This window comes from Colius striatus, chromosome 2, assembly GCF_028858725.1.
Source record: "Colius striatus isolate bColStr4 chromosome 2, bColStr4.1.hap1, whole genome shotgun sequence".
Lineage (NCBI taxonomy): Eukaryota > Metazoa > Chordata > Aves > Coliiformes > Coliidae > Colius > Colius striatus.
Window position 1 is genome coordinate 107,841,158 of NC_084760.1, and position 17,092 is coordinate 107,858,249.

The window sequence follows — 17,092 nt, forward strand, 5'->3', positions numbered from 1 at the left end:
GTGCCAACAGTGGGGCTCATGTCTCTTGACTATTCACTCTTCTTATACCACAGTGCAAACAATACCTTTTTGGGAGCCTGGGGAAGGACTATCTCATTTTCAAATATCTGTTCCATATGTAGTAAGAAGAGCTCAGTTTAATAAAGCCCAAACAAGTATGTGAATGGTGGAAAGCAGTGCCAAAAATGACACTGTATCAGCTTCAAGTAGCAATACTTCAAGGACCTAGAGGAAAGATGGAAGAAAATTCCTAGAGAACTCACCTGCTAAAAGAAAAAAAAAATACCAGTTTCCCATTTGGCACTTATTTAAGGCAACACAGGAGAAAAGACAGACAGGAAAGAAGGTCTTCTCTCAGTGCTTAAACTTTTAAAACGGATTGGATTTAGTAACCGTTCTTCTACCATATAGAAACATGAGCTCCTCACTGACATAATTCACTAGCTATAATGGTAAAGAAGCCAGAATTTTGTCCTACACAGCATCTTCTTCCCACATAGAAAGTGTCTCTACAGGCTGATGTAGCGAACTCTGTGCATTTAAAAGAAACTTCTGCTGCTGTTTTATATGAACAGCTTTTCAACCACATTACAAACACCACCAAACTCTCTGCATTCCAGTCCCTGGTTCTCAGACACAATTCATATTGTACCCATCTGGACGAATGAGTCACTTGGCTTATGGAGACAAGGAAAAGATTTTTATTGTCATTACTTTCTAAAGAGAACTCGAAGAAGAAGAAACATCGCTCTCCCAGAAATTTCGTTACTTTAAAAGACACTACGGAGATACTGTCGTAACTTGTAGCTAAAAGAAATTAAAAAAGAGAACATAATAGAGTACAGCAGCAGTGATCTGTGATTAGCAATGCCTTTTATTCTTCATTCTGCTTAGTAATTTAAAAAACAGTTAAGAAGTCCTTCTGAAACAGCCAGACAATGACTTTTTTTAAAAAAAAAAGTGCCATCTTTCTGCTTGTTCTGGGAGAACAGAATTTTCATCATTTCTAACCAAAACAAACAGAGGAGATAGCACAAAATTACAACTATTTGTACCCAATTTACATTCTGGTTAATAATCCCGTTGAAATTGGCAGTACATCTGTGTCTATAGCTAGGGATGTAAGAAAGAAAGTCACTGGATTTCATTACCTAGCTGCACCCCCCTCAAAACCAGAAGACCAGCTCTTTCTGCACAAGCTCCCCCACCAGTTTCATCATATAATGCTACACGACTCCACGCTCAGTAGTAGTTTATTCATTTTACATTTTTTCAGACTAGAACTTTGTGAAACAAAGATGGAAATTCGCTGCCTACTTTCTTCATTCCTTAGTGACAGTCTACTACTACTAAAGAGAAGGATTTTGCTAATGATGTGAGGAGGGACCATCCCATGCTAAAGAGTGACACCTGAAACGTAACAATACTGAATCTCTCAGAAAGTGGACCTCTGCTCAAGCCAGTTCAAAGACCACCCAAACTGAAGATCTAACAACTTCAGATAATGCTTTTTAGTTTAGGAGGGTATAGAAGAAAAAAAAAGTAACCATGTGTTGCGATTCAAGTTGAATTTTTATGTGACAAAACTGACAAATACTAGCAAAGTTCCATGAAAATATTATCTTTGGGTGTTTTTACTGTGAGTATACATCTCAATGTTTGAAAATATTTCATCAAATGCTTCATAGAAAATTAAGACAGGAAATTTGGGCTTTGGGGAGTCTCAAGAGTAAAATTCCCAAAACTATTCCAATGATCTTCCTATAAATGTGAGAGAAAAGATACAGGTATAATTTAGATGTTAAAAAAAAAGTAATGAAGTATGCTCTGTTTAAAAAGTCAAAGTCCAATGCCAGGAAGAAAGGTAGGGAAGAAAAGTAGTAATGGATTTAATGACTATCCAGAGCAAACAGATCACCACCTTACTGATGCCCTTATTGTTTTATGGCAACAGATAACCTACTTTTAGTCGTAGGACACATGTGAAAAATTCCACAAAGAATATCTCCAAGCTAGTATCTGTTCTTCTCATTAATGTTTCATCATTTCAATTCCTGCAAGTAAATACCTCAAAACCCATCTGATAAGTAAGTTAAGTATTATGTGCAGAGAAAATATGAATCACATCAGAAACCTCTGAATAACTTGGAAAATGAAATGATACCAACATATTGAAATTGGAAATGAAAAACCCAGAATGCTCTCAAGCAACTATTATTCATATTGTTGTTCTAAAGTGAGACAACAGAATAGATTTATGTACCAAGTATATAAAGAAGTACACCAAGATCTGCTGTGCCCTCACTGTGAGGTAGATTTTCCATCCCATTAAACCAGTTTTACAGGTACAGACAGCCCCACATTTGACTTAATGTGCAAAGTGCTCCAAATAAGTGCTAATAACCCCTTTAATTAACTTCAGTAGCAGTCATACAGGGCTTCATATTCACAGCAAACAGTTTGAAGGAAAATTGAGTGTTTTTTTTCTTTTTAAATTCATCTCGGCACCAGGGGATTTTCAAACTTGCTACCTTTAATCCTAATTCTCTTCAGTTTAGGGGAAAAGTTACACCCTGGGGAAAAACCACCACCCACAACATATTTATGGCATATTAGTAATATAAATGCACGTAGCTAGTAGGTAGTATGGGGAGCACTGAGATTTCCAGTCATGTCAACAGTGGCCTACTAGGACTATAATGCTTCCACAGATGCTTTAATTATCTCTTCTGAACTGGCCACTGACACCAATAGCTATGTGAAGGGCTGCCATTTTCTCTTAAGCAGTTACTGAGTCTATTATTATTGTTGTCCCAGTAAACCTAGAGAGAGAATCCCTGATATAGGCCACAAGGCAGAAGACATTTTTCAACCAGTTCGATACCATCAAATCTCTAAAACAATAATTTCTCTAGAAAACTGACATTTTTTTGGTTGACATGTCTGTTCTTTAGCACTAGGTTTAGCAATTGCTATCCTGCAAACCCACCACATTTAACAGGCAATATTAGATGAGCTTCTCCTGTCCATTTGCTGGACTATAATACATACATAATACATATATACATAAAATAATATACATACATATAATATATATAGTATTTTAGAAGTTCAGGTTTCCTTATTGCTACTGCCTTTCAAATGATAGTCACTGAAAGAAGAGAAGGCTTTGCTTGCTTGTAAAGCCTTGTGAATTACTGAATCTTTAGCAGAGAAGTATTGGGTTTAACTCAACAGGGATGTGAAAGAAAATAGAAAGTTGAGACTCAGTGGTTGCTTTTCTGAGGAAGAAGGAGGAAGTGGGGAAAGGATATAGAAATCACAGTTTCCAAGATAATTCCCCAGTGGTAATAATTTAAAACTGTGCCTCATCTTTCACGTAGAAAAACATCATGGTCTCTCTGAAGTTAATCACACCATTTCCACTGACTTCCCAAAATATATCACTAGTGAAGTTTTCCAGCACAGGATGTAGGCTATGCTTATAAACTACAGTAGTGACAACATACTTCAGCATGGAGGAATTGTAACTATGACATGATTGAAAACACTACTAAATTTACACAAGATCAAACCTAGAATTTATATTCCTCTTGTTACTTGGAGGGCAAAAGACAATGTAACAAGCCCAGTTACCAAACAACTGAGCTATATGTATACAAACTTTTCCCTCAGAAATAATGTTTTTTCAAAATTGCTAGCTTACTACAGATATTAACAATTCTCGGTCATTAATTATGTCAGAATTTTTTTCCTTTTGCAAAAGCCAGTCTCTGAGACATCAAATCAAAACATTAGGAAACCTGGTTATCTATTGACTTTTCTCTGCAGTGACTTTGCCAAGAAACCCTGTGCAATTTTAAGGGGAGATTTTAGAGATCAAAAGGATCAATATAGAAGAAAAGGCTCATTATAAATTAATATCTGCACGTGATCCATCTCATTTCTTGTCTCACTAGTTTGCCCTCATTCAGTGTTTTAAGACATGCATAGGTAGAAGATTACCAGGAATAAATCTCCTGCAACCCTAATGATGGATTTCAGTGCTATCACAACACAGACAACTTCTTCCAGGTACTGATCTGGAAAACAATGTCAGTTGTTCAATGACAGAATATCTAAATAGCAGAGACTAATTAAGCATCATTAATAATCTTTAGCTGACTCTGAATAAAGTACTATCATCAGTATCTAATGGGAGCGGGGGAAGTGAGAGAAGTGACTGGTCTGTATTGTCTGCTCTAAATGTATTTACCCCTTTCCCAAACTCCCACTTAGAGTTTACCTGTAGAAAACCTATCAGAGTTATTGAATTAAAGGAAACCTGCTTTCAAGCATCATCCCTTAGCTTCCTGGTTTGTGTCATTTAAGATATAATTAATTTACAACTGTTTCTTAGTGTCTAAATATATTTTTCACTAACCTGGAGACAAATGTACCATTTGTGCTCTGAGAAGGATCATTACTGCTAAAGTACTGCCAAAATTACCATGTTGACATTACTTTTTATGTAAACTCTTAAAGACTCGTTCCTGAACTAAGTCTCATGCAAAAAATCGTCCCCTCAGTTAGCACTCCCCATGTGATTACTGTCTTTGTCCCCGCACCAAGCTTCCTTGAATGAGTGGCCCAGGCTAAATAATTCATGGCCTTTATTCTTGAGGCTTCCCAGATTTTAGTCCTTTCTATCTCTCTACTACAGCCTCTTTCTTCTCTCCACTTTATGGGGATCCTATTAGGCTGAATACATTTATTTAGGTAGCTTCTCCTTACCTTTCTCCCAGACTCTCTCACACTGTCATTGAACCCAGAAATATTTGCCTCACATTTGCCTCTACTGAGAATGGCATCCTCCCTTTCCTCTAGGAAAAGCCTTGAATGCTTTTTCTAGAAATTCACATGGAGATTTTGAAACGGTGAATAAGAGGGTGGTTTTTGTAGCTGGTGGTGCATGCAAGTGCAGCTGAGCCGGTCACATGAGCATCGTTTCATGTGTCCTTGCTTGTTTTGGCATACCTCACGTCGAGCCATACCTCTTATCTCTTTATGGACTTGCTTCATGCTGCTGTTAGCTTTGTAACCCATTCCTTCTCTCCCAGCTGACTGATACTTCCACATTTTCCCATTTACTTTCAAGCAGATTGCATTTTGTCTGCACATCATAAAGTTAAGTCCTTGAGCCGTCTTTTGGGTAGTCTTCCCACGTGGGGCAGAGATTTGCCTCAGACAATAGCAGAATAAAGATTGCAGCAGCTAGTCTGCAAGCTGTAAATTAACTTCAAGGACCAGGTCATACTGTGCTTTGAAGTTGTTGCTTTTCTATTTGTGTGCTTCCCTTGTTTAGTCTTCAAGAATATAAATCTTCAGGAAGAATTATCATAGTTTAAAAGGCTTAGACAAATAGCAGCTGGTATTGATTCGTGGTCTCCAATTGGTTCCAGACATCCCTGGTTTTGATAAGACTACAAGACAATCCCAGAAATTCCCTGCCTACAGCTTTTGCTAATGCCATTAAATGTAACATGGTGATTACCAATGCTTTTGGAGCTGATTAGCTAACATCCTGTGTGACTGATAAACACTGTAATTTAATTATTTCTTCAGAATATCCTCGTGTTGTACTCCACTCCTCCTTCTTAAATTATCTTTATTTTAAAATACATCTTAGTACAAATGTTAAATGGAGATTTTGAAGATGGCCTCAGAAACACAAGGATGCCTGTGTTCGGCTTGTGCTCAATGGGGGCAGAATGCTCCACTCCAGCAGTGCCCAGAACAAGCCTTGCTCTGTTCCTGAGCTATTCAAAGTTGGCTTGGCTCTATACCCATGGAAGTGTCATCCCAATGGGAAAGATTCCACCTGAGCTTGTAGCTTTTGGCTTTCTGAAAAGCTGACAACCATGTTTTCATTCTAGTTGGGTGTCAACACAGAGAAAGAACTTGTCACAAAACCGCCTATTGGGGTGGTCTCATGTGTAAAGTACTGGCAAGAAGAAAAATGCTCTGTGAGGAGAGTCTGAGACCAGAAAGAAAGCAAAATAAAGTCCAGTGATCAAATGTACCCAATGAAAAAAAAATATTATTCTTTCAGCAGTGCAAAGGATGCATGTTTTGAATGTCTGTGGGGGAAATTAGATGAGGCATCTTCATTACGTTAGTGTCTCTGCCCTTTTTCTCTGGACTTTTGGAAATTACCTGTATGCTAAGCTTTTGTAAATTCTATATTTTACATTTAATAGTCATTCCTTTAAAGATTTTTTTTAATGTACTATAAATAATAATTGTCATTTGCAGATGTACAAAATAATATATTTTCTTCCCTTTCCTCACTCTACTTGCCAAATAAATTTACTTCTTACTTCCAAAAGTATAACCATAACTGATGCCACAGTTTGTGAGCACACATGTAAGGAAAGCAGGCTAGGTAAAGTCTGAGTTGTAGTAGAAGCTAGGACCATTTTGTTAACAAGCCTTTTTTGCCCTTTTGTTTCTCACTTGTTCAGTGTTGAAAGTAAGAGGCAAGATACTTGTTTAGCTCTTGTGATATTTCGCAGCATTACAAGGAAACTGAACTGCTTTTGCTTCTACATGAGCCTGCAGGTCACAGTTCACCTGAGATTGTTATTGTACTTATCAGCTTGTTAGAAAACACTCAGGTGCTTGTCCCAACCTTGGTTGATCTCAGTGTAAGGTGTTAACATCCTGTGCACACCAGGACAGGCAAGACATACTAGGGAAAGGTACGAAGTCAATGCACCTAGGAGAAAATGTGATGAACTTTCTCCTCAGCCCTAAACCACCTGTTAGATTTTAACAATCTATCAGTACATTAAATTGGTATACATTAACCTAACGGACACACCTTTCTGCCTTCCCATGTGTGAATGTGCCTACTGTATTTAACACAAATCATAGAATCATAGAATGGTAGGGTTGGAAGGGAATGCCTTGTTATTTGCACTGTTTATTGGTCTTAATGTATATTACATGCTGTGGGAAGGATTTTAGCTGCAACTGCTGATCTTGGGGAACTTGGGGAAATTAAAAGCAAAGTTTTACATTCATGCAGTGCCTAAAAATATGTGTTTATGTAGGTGAGTGTGTATCTACACAAATACTTAAAATGTCGTCTGTGCCTTGATTCAGAACTTTGTTAAATATTAGAGTTTCTTCCCTTTCCTTATTTTACATTGCAACTAGATTAAGCTGTCTGTTCCATCTGAATGTAACTGTTAGATATGTTTAAAAATGACATGAAGAGTCTCTGTTCTTGCTTTCAGTACAGTGATTTATATTGAGCATACATAGCTCAGTTTTTCAGTTTGCCTGAGCATAAGCATGGCTTAACCTGTTAGTCAGACAGAATCACACATGCTTGTGCTGCCAATATTGTCTCCTGTTTACGGATACAGAGGCCATAGGAGGGTAGTAAAGAATGAGCAGGACCTATCAGCATAGCTACTTAGCATAGTGTGTTAGTGTAGATGTGCTGCTTTGCTTTCAGCTAAGCAATCATACAGTCCAAGCTCTTAAAAGTGAAGGAAACAAAACTAATCAGAGAATGGTAGGGATTGGAAGGGACCTCTAGAGATAATCTAGTTCAACCCCTTGATAATCTCCAAAAATGGAGGAGGGGGGAAAAAAAAAGCCTAAATGAACCACAGGGTTGTGTTTTTGTGTAACTGCTGTTGTGGCTATTAAACTACACGAAGTTCATGGTATGTTCATCTTGTCAGTATGCATTTAAGACCACCAACTTCGTTTTATTTCAGGCCATCTTTGGGGTTGATGTAACACAATATGACTGAATGTGTTTTGGCAGGGAATAACTAATCTAATCCATATACCACCAGCTGAAAACAATTTACTATGGGTTTTGTGAAGAGCTTGTGCAGCCCACAAAGACATTTTTCTCCTTTTAATTGTCTCTTTTTATATCTAAACAGATCCAGCAATGGGAACAGAACCTGGAAAAATTTAACATGGACCTTTTCCGAATGCGATGTTACCTAGCCAGTTTGCAAGGTGGGGAGCTCCCAAACCCAAAGAGCCTTTTGGCTGCTGCCAGTCGTCCTTCAAAATTGGCACTGGGACGCCTGGGCATTTTCTCTGTCTCATCCTTCCATGCACTGGTAAGTCCTAAGTCATGTACTTTTCATTGCTGTGCTACACAAAGCCCTTGATAGTATCGTACTTAAGTAATACACAGCTGTGCACATACGCAGTGTTCAGAGAGCCCTGTTCTCTTCTCACCTTTTCTGTCTTGGCTGTGAATAAATTTTCTTCTATAGACAGGCTTTGAAACCGTGAGGATATGGCTATGACTTTTTTTGGCCCATAAAGGCTCCAGAATCATATGCATCTGACCTATATCTAAAAAAAGAAACAAACTGAAATATTCTTCATGTGTAAATGAGTCGCTGTGATTAAAGTTTGTCAGTGCAGTTCCACCTCTACTGAGTTAAGAGTTTAAGGTGCATAGGAGCTAAGTCATTTAGAGTGATGAAGAGAGCCTAACACTTCAGTTTCCAAAAGAGATTCCCTCTAGGCTGAGCTGGTCTTTTTTGGACGTCCCATATGGATCCATTTTTCAGAAACAGTTTGATACCCACCTGAAGAGAAATTATTTTTAGAATAGGCTAAAATGAGAGATAATACAAAACTATAAGTCACTTTTTAAGAACTGTGGGCTATGTTTGCAAAAAAAATGATTGAGATTCTCAACTGTTGTAAGCTGTTTTCATCCCCTTGGGCTTTGAGGGAAGTACAACAGTAGCAGATTCACCTCTGCTCTTTAGCTTTTAGCAGGACTGCATGGCTGATCTTGGCAGAGAGAGGTGAACCACATTTGCTACATGAGACGTCAGTCTTAATAGTAGTCCTGGAAGTCACATTAGGGAATATGTTTCTCTCAGCCACTGTTTTCAACTGTGTGGTTTGTATCATTGTCGGTTAATAACTCAGTGCCATAGTTTGTTTATCTCTTGTTTGGTGATTTGGAGAGTCTTACTCTAGCAATTTCATATCTGAATGATAAAGTATCATTCATCTTTAGAGACTTTTCCTTAACTTCTTTTGTTGTACCTTCCTATGACCTTAAAATTTTGCCCCATGACAAAAAAAAATTACACCATTGAAACAGCAAAAACAAGCGTCACCACAGAAAGTTTAAAGCATTGTCCTTGTACCTTGGCACATTATGTTGAGATGAACTGAAGTAACTGTTATTTGATGCCTCAAATTGAAATAACTGACAATATTTTTGGTCTTATGAAAATGATACAGAAAGTCCTGTCTGTGTTTAAATAGATCTGCTCCAGGGATGAAGCTGCTCTCAGGAAACGTACCCTGTCTCTGTCACAGAGGGTCCGAAATAAGAAGGGTTTATTTTCTTCACTAAAAGGACTGGACACATTGGCAAGAAAAGGAAAAGAGAAGCGACCTTCCATAACTCAGGTACATCTTGTTTGCTGGATATAGCACAGAATGCCTTATTTCTGCTGGATCCCATCCTGCGAGATGCTATTGGTGCATGGGGTAAGAAACGTCTGTCAAGCCTGCATTGGCAGATTTGCAATGGGAGCGTTGCTTGTGAGGAATATATAACTAATTTTAGGTTTCTCTGTGATTAATGAGATTGGTGAATGAGTGGTTTTGACCCAGTGGGTTTGTTTATTATCAGCAGCACAAGACCACCAGGCTTGATTTTGTAACAAAACTTCTGGCACATGGCAAACTTTGGAAATTGAGTTTCTTTGGAGATGGGCTGTGCACAGACTTTAACATGGTGTATACTGACTGGCTTGTGACTGGGATGCTGAAGTACAATTGCAATTTAATACTGAGTAACACAAGTAAGTCTTAAATGAGAAAGAGAGAGAGACTGCTGCAAAGTCGGCTGTCTTTGGCATGGCCTTGCAAAGCAACATGTGCTGCTTGGGAACACGTTTTAGGGAACAGAAGACTGCTGTCGTGGAGGTGGCCAGCTGTAAGTGTAGACAGCTGACTGATAAAGCTGTGCCAGTTTATACCAGCTGAAGGCTTGGTATAGATTTGGTGTGCTGGTGCAGACTGGCCCTTGGGAGAGGGATTGTGCTGATGTGTGCCCCCACTAAAGGACTGCATTGCTAATGAAACTACAGCATCTCACAGGGTCTTTCTGTGAAGCCAGTGGCCCATGCAGGCATTTAGTGTAAACTCCACACTTCAGGAGTCTGTATTTTCTCAACAAGCCCCCAGTTAAATGTAAAACACTGGTTCACTGCCTTCTCTCTGAAAAGTTCCTTGGTAGTGAGGCAGGAGGTGTAGACATGCACTCACATTCAACACATTACTATTTTCACTGGCTTCTGCTATGTCTGCTGTTTCTCCTGCAAAGCAGTATTTTCTGCATTGTTTGTTAGGTTACTTTGTTCCTATTCTTCCTTGGCCCTTGTTTATTCATAAAAAATCAGTGATTGGCACTTGAAAATTGGCTATTCTTGCATGTCCAGTAATCAGCATTGTGGAATATTTTAAAAAGCCTATCTTATTTTAAAAAGCCTATCTATACACGTACTGTAACAATCCCAGAGCTGATGCACCAGATTTAACATTGCAAAATAACATCAGGATTTTCTAGTCTTGTAGTCTATATTTTTAACAGGTGAACATTCATCTACTTGTTACACTGGGATGAAGCTTCTTGGGATTGTTGCACATTTTAGCGTATCAATCAAGTTGTGTTTACATGGTGAAACTGAATAAAACTCTAGTCTGTCTTATGAAAGAGAAATTTTCTCTGGGTCATCCATTTCATGTAATTTTCCCTGTGTTTCCCAGCAGAGGAGTCTGATCTTTGAGTCTTGCACCTCTATCTCTTTATTAACAAGAAGCCTGAGGGAATGGATTTTATACCTATTAGCTCCATTCCTGGCAGAGCTGATACTTTGCACTGTCTTAGCTGGGTAATAGGTCCTCTCTTATGCTTTACAGCCCACAAAGGGAATTCTGCAGAGCTCAGGGATGGGGAATCTTGTTTCCGTGGTAAGGAGAGAAGTTTCTTCTTCTCTCCCAGTGCATTGCCAAGGGCAGAGGAGGGAGCCCTGCTGCAGACAGAGGTGCCTCCAGCACGTCCTCACCCTCCTTATTCCAAACCTTGCAACCAACTGGCCCAGAAATGTGTTAATTTTTATCCACAAGTGGAGGTTCTTGATATTTTTATAAAATTTTATTAAATATCCTACAATAAAATTAAGGAAATGTAAATGCTGAGTGTTGCATATGAATAACACCGGGCTATGACTCATACCCATAAAAGTCAGGAATTTTTAAGCGTATGGCTTGAAAACTGACCCATGAACCTAGAAGGCAGCTGGAAAAGGAGCCACATCCTTGCTCAGACTTATGTGTGTGTACAAAATAGTATATCAAAATCAGAATAGGCCTGAGGCTGCCTTACTTGTCATCTCATTCAGCACACTGGGAAACTGGGTTAAGTGGAGAATTGTAGCTCATTTCTCTGCTCGATGTGCCGCAGTGTCTATGTCAAACAATAGCTTAAAAATGTCTTGCTTTCTTCATTTAATTAAAGTTCATTTGACTGGAGCTGGTATGTTTTAATGCCATACCCTGACTTCAAAATCAGATGATACATTGAATGTTGTTTCAGAAAAATTTAATTTTATTGTAGTCATTAAAAGAAAAAAAAAAGGGGGGGGGTTCAGAGTTTCTGTATTGGAAGACCTTTGTAAACATTAATGAAGTAGCTCAATCTTTTACAAATCAGTTAATAAAACTTCACTGTAGCAGATGGGGGATGTCTAGGTTCACATTATCCTCAGTTTCTTAAGTGCTTATCTGCTTTCTTGTCTCTAAATGATAAATTGTTTTGAAAAAATCATAAACAGTAAAATAGTTTGATTACATCTGTGAGTGAGACGAGGAAGTTCAGAAGTGATGCCCTTTATTTACATCAGCAGAAACTGGATTTTGTGTGAAATGTTTAGAGAGTGTTTATTGCCTTGTGTTATCCAAAAGGCTTTTTACCAATACCGAAGGGGAAAAAAAACCCTGAATCAATCCCCCCTGCCAAAAAAAAAACCAAACAGCTGAGATGTTACGTTGATATTGTCCCAATTTGTTGACTGCAGGAGAAGTTAAAGAAATGCTATTTATATTTGCAGTTTGAGAGAGTAATGGTACTAACTGCAAATCTCAACATGGTGTGTAGACAGTATAGATCTGTCTGTGTGTTTATACAGCCCTTATCAACAAAATATCTGATTGTATCCACAGCTGTTTATTGGATTTTTAAAGATTTCATTAGTAAGCCTAACACTTTGTGAGATACTAGTAGTTAAGCTTTCAAAACCAATTTAAAAAAAAAGAGAAAAGGTTCTGCTTTCATCACTTCCAAAGCAGATACAGTAGTCAGCTGTTTTCATTATTTAATGGCACAGGCTTTGGGTCAAGTACTCCTTAAAAGTTAAGCTAAAAGTTTCCATCCATAGTGTCCAGCTAATGGCTTGGGTAGAATAGGTGAAAAATTACAAGGTAACGGGTTTTAGGAAACAGCAACAGTGATTTGAAATAGTTCATTTAAAACATTACAAGACTTGCAGGTGTACTTACAATTTCACTCTCTGGGATACTATTGACTTCAAGCATAGTGTAGGTTTGAAAGGAAATTACTTCAATTGTGTTGCTAAACAGTAGATACAAAAAAACAAGGATGTAAGTGCTGTAAGACATTTGAATGTGAAAGTGTGTGGCCTAAAAGAGAAAACCTGCTTAAATTGTCTTTGTAGAGGGAGATTTATGTTTCTTTGATACTTCTAGTCAGAATAAAGTGATAAAAAGTACAAAAAGATCCCTGGGATTGAGCAGGTTCATACATTTATTTTTCATTTTCTCAAAGCATTTACCTAGCAGTTAAGAAATTAATGGTTTATTCAACTTATTGATTTACCTCTCATATTTCTAATAGATTTTTGATTCGGCTGGAGGACATGGATTTGCTGGTGTCCGTAATTCAGCCAACTCTGCTGAGGTAAGATATCCTTGTTCCCATTCCACACCATCTTGTTTTCAGTTCCTGTATGTTTCACTAAGTGTATGATGAGACTGGGTCAAAAACCCCACAGAGGTTTTTCAAAGAGCGGTTAGTGTTAAATTGCAGAATTAGAACTGTACTAGTGAAACCATTTTACATCAGTTTCTGAACATGCATGGCAGCCTTTTTTTAAAGAAAATAATTTAAAAAATAATCCCTAGAAGCTTCTTCACACACCAGTCATACAATGTATACACTGTCTGTAAGTTTGTGTCTGAGAGGGATATGGAACCCAGCTTGTGGGAAAGCATCCTTTACAGTGTGGCAAAACCCATGGTGTATTTTTTCCCTTCAAACAGAACCAGTGTATTTTGAGTATAAAGGCAAATGCAGTCTAATTAAAATCTATGGATCATACTGGCTGAGAAATGTTAATTAATATATAGCTGCAGATTGCTCAAGTAGAGGAAGAGGAAGCAACATCCACTCTGTGGCATTACTGAGTAGCTGTGGCTGATGTTCTCCAGTGCCCAGGAGAAGAGCCTGGCTTGAGTCACAGTCCCTTTCAACTACTGCAGCCTCCGTGGAGATAAAGTTGTCTTCCCCCTGTCTGGAAGCAAAACAGGATGCTCCAAAATCCATAACTGTATAGGCGTAGAGCTACTGAGCATTGTCTGTTTACTGCAGGATTACATAGACAATCCTTCTCTCTTGGTAGGTTCCAAATAAAGATTCAAATTAAGTCTTAGGTACACAGTTTCTGGACTTTGTTTTCTGTATGCTATAGCTAGATTTCTTTAGTGACAACGTGTGCCAGACTAAAACGGGTATTTGTCTTCTCACCTACCCACTGTCCTTTTCCTCCTTTGTTCCCTGAAGTTGATATTCCGGTGATTCAGTTTAAAACTTGAAGGATTAAAAAATATTATGTTATAGTCCTGTTCCCTCAGCTGAATTTGTGTATCAGGTATTAGACAAAAAGTCAAAATCTACATTTAAAATGGGGAGTCCTGGTTGATAATAAACTGAACGTGAGCCACCAATGTGCCTTTGTAGCCAGGAAGGCCAGTGGCATTTTGGGATGCATAAAGAAGAGTGTGGCCAGCAGGTCAAGGGAGGTTCTGCTCCCCCTCTACTCTGCCCTGGTGAGGCCTTATCTGGAGTCCTGTGTCCAGTTCTGGGCTCCTCAGCTCAGGAGGGACAGAGAACTGCTGGAGAGAGTCCAGCACAGGGCCGCCAAAATGATCAGGGGACTGGAGCATCTTCCATACAAGGAAAGGCTGCGGGAACTGAGGCTGTTTAGTCTGGAGAAGACTGAGGGGAGATCTTATTAATATTTACAAATATCTGAATGGTGGGTGTCAGGAGGCTGGGACATCCAATTTTCTATGGCATCTAGCAACAGGACAAGGGGTAATGAGATGAAGCTGGAACACAAAAAGTTCCATCTAAACATAACAAAAAACTATTTCACTGTTCAGATGAGGGAGCCCTGGCACAGGCTGACCAGAGGGGTTGTGGGGTCTCCTGCCTTGGAAGTCTTCAAGACCCACCTGGACACGTTCCTGTGAGACCTGATCTAGGTGACCCTGCTTCTGCAGGGGAGTTGGACTAGATGATCTCTAAAGGTCCCTTCCAACCCCTGCCATTCTATGATTCTATGAAATGTTGCTCCAGAAAATTATTAACCACAGTGAAGAGTTGTAATGAGTCTCATGGGGGAAATTTGGACAAAGTTTTTAATTTCTCATAGATTTTTATGTTGGTTTTTTGTATCATGTGCTAGATGGTTTCTCATCAAGTACATTCATTTAATGGTTAGATAAGAAAGAAAGAAAGATATAATTATGTAGAAGATACACTGCTAGGAGAGATTCCCACTGAGAGCAGCTAATGGGCTAATGCTGTTTTGTCTCCTGAAAGTATTTTGTCAATTCTTTGAAGAAGTACATTGAAACGCTTGAATTCCCTTAGTTACTTGACCACTTGCTTGCTATCGCTTGGGGCTTGGAAACTAAACTTTGTTTAAACTAAGTTAATCTTTGCAAAATAAATTCTAATATGAGGGCTTTCTAGGTGAAATGTAGTAGGCAACACTTAAAAATTCCTCCAGTATGTACCACTGGATATGGTGTCAGATGGCATCCATTTCCCAACCCAGAGACAGCAAACACAACTTATCTACGTTCAATCCTGTTAAAACGTGAAAAGATTTGATCCCTCTTGAGATTAAGAAGAGGCAAAATCTCTTGGGTGCACCCCTGAAGATTTCTTCACAAGGGCTGTAACACCACTACCTTGGTTTAGTGCAGACCCCCTCCAGGCTGGGAGGCCGATGGTGCTGCCTTGTGCAGTGGAGGCTGCAGTACGTCCCCCATCCTCTGGCCTGACAAGAGTGTTTATTCTTCCTGAACCCTTTGAATGAGACAGAGGAAGATTCTGAAAGTGCCCAGGAGCAGGCAGAATTAAGTCTTCTTTCTTTGATGCCATGTTGAGGAAGAAATGATGTCTGGCTTCTTGATCCACTTCTGGATAAAAGCAGCCTTCTCCAAATTCAGGCAAAGGCTCACAGCCCTACCCCCAGGGAGATTTTGGGACAGGCTTTTACAAAGTTTAATGAGATCATGTTTCAAAACTAGAAAAAACACTCCAATTTAGGTTCTGAAACAGAGCTCTGAAGTTCAACCTTACATCTAGAAAAACATTATTATTATTATCATCATCATCATCCTAATATCAACCTTACTTCTAAAACCTTCTTTTTAATGGGCATTAAATATAGCGTGGGCATTTTTAAGTTCCTGACATTTTGATGAATCATAGCACAACTCAGAAATGATTCATCATAACTCTGAAAACCGTTATTTTGGCATCAGCCCGGTTTCACTGACTGATTTCAAATGGAAAACAAAAACAGCATCAAAGTTTTATAAAATGCTACCTGAGGACTTCGGCGAATGCTGAATATTGAAATCTGCCAGGGAGGCTGTATTTTCCCTGAAGAGGATAATAAAACCAGAGGCAAATAGTGGGAGGAAATTATGAAGTAACCTATTGGTCCTTGCAGCAGGCCTGTGGCACAACGTGTGACAGTCTTCAAATCCTGGCGCCTATTTCTGGAAAATTGGATGGGTTGCTCTAACTTTATGTGGCAGTGAATGAATGAGCTATTGTAGAATTAGTCACTGCATACATAACAGGGGAAAAAAAAATAAATCTCTTTTCATGTCAGATTTTCTGAGATGGAAAATGTGGGTGAAGCAACAGTACCTTGACTGCAGTTGCAGAACATAGTCGTGTTTAATAACAGTTTATCTCAAGGTGTATGCTTGAGCACCAGTTACGTGGTGAGAAAAGGGATGCAGCTCACATTGGCTGCAGAACGTTCTGTCCTGTCTTAAAAGCTTCTGGAAAAAAAGATGGCCTTAAATCTATTTCTCTTCACCTTAATCCTGTGTGTTTGGGGTTTGGTTTTTTAAACCTCATCTCTGGGATTTTTTTCAGTTGCACTCACAGCCTGCCTGCCTATCTCTTTCTCTTTTGTTGTTTACACCATGGAAGGAGCTCAGTGTTTATTCCCAGGCACTTGATTTAGTGCTTCTGGGAGGACCACACTTCTACAGCTATTATCTTTGACACCCACCAGTTTTATGAGCAGTCTGGAACCAGAGCCACTGAGGTGAAACTTCACCTGGTGTAGGTTTCATAGCTCCATTAATTGCAGTAGTGTAACATGATTCCTATTGTGTATAATAGTTTCTGGGTTTTAGTAGGATTTCTATAGACCTGTGTTAATTGAAATTTCACTTTTGACTAGTTAAAAGGGACAGCTGAGCAAGAGATATGAGATTTGTAACTGTGATTACTTCATTAATATTATACTTCCAAAACCAGCATTATTCTGGCATCAAATTACTCCTGTGCCATGCTCTGGCTTGGCTGCAACCTGAATGTCTGCATTGTTTGATAATTGCCTGGCTAGGATGGCTTACTACATCAGTTTCACAGCTAAGGTTGTTATATGGAAAAACAAAATAATATTGGTCTCTCTGTTGCTAC

The 17,092-nt window shown here is 38.9% G+C and overlaps 1 protein-coding gene across 1 annotated transcript in view; it reads left to right on the top strand.

The window, feature by feature from the left end:
- The window catches only part of TIAM2 (TIAM Rac1 associated GEF 2), a 174,300-nt gene that overhangs the window by 102,695 nt on the left and 54,513 nt on the right, over nt 1–17,092 (top strand). The window contains exons 8-10 of the mRNA XM_061989021.1: nt 7,947–8,132; nt 9,310–9,456; nt 12,968–13,030. Coding sequence (XP_061845005.1) covers nt 7,947–8,132; nt 9,310–9,456; nt 12,968–13,030 — 396 coding nt within the window. The remainder of the gene's footprint in view (nt 1–7,946; nt 8,133–9,309; nt 9,457–12,967; nt 13,031–17,092) is intronic.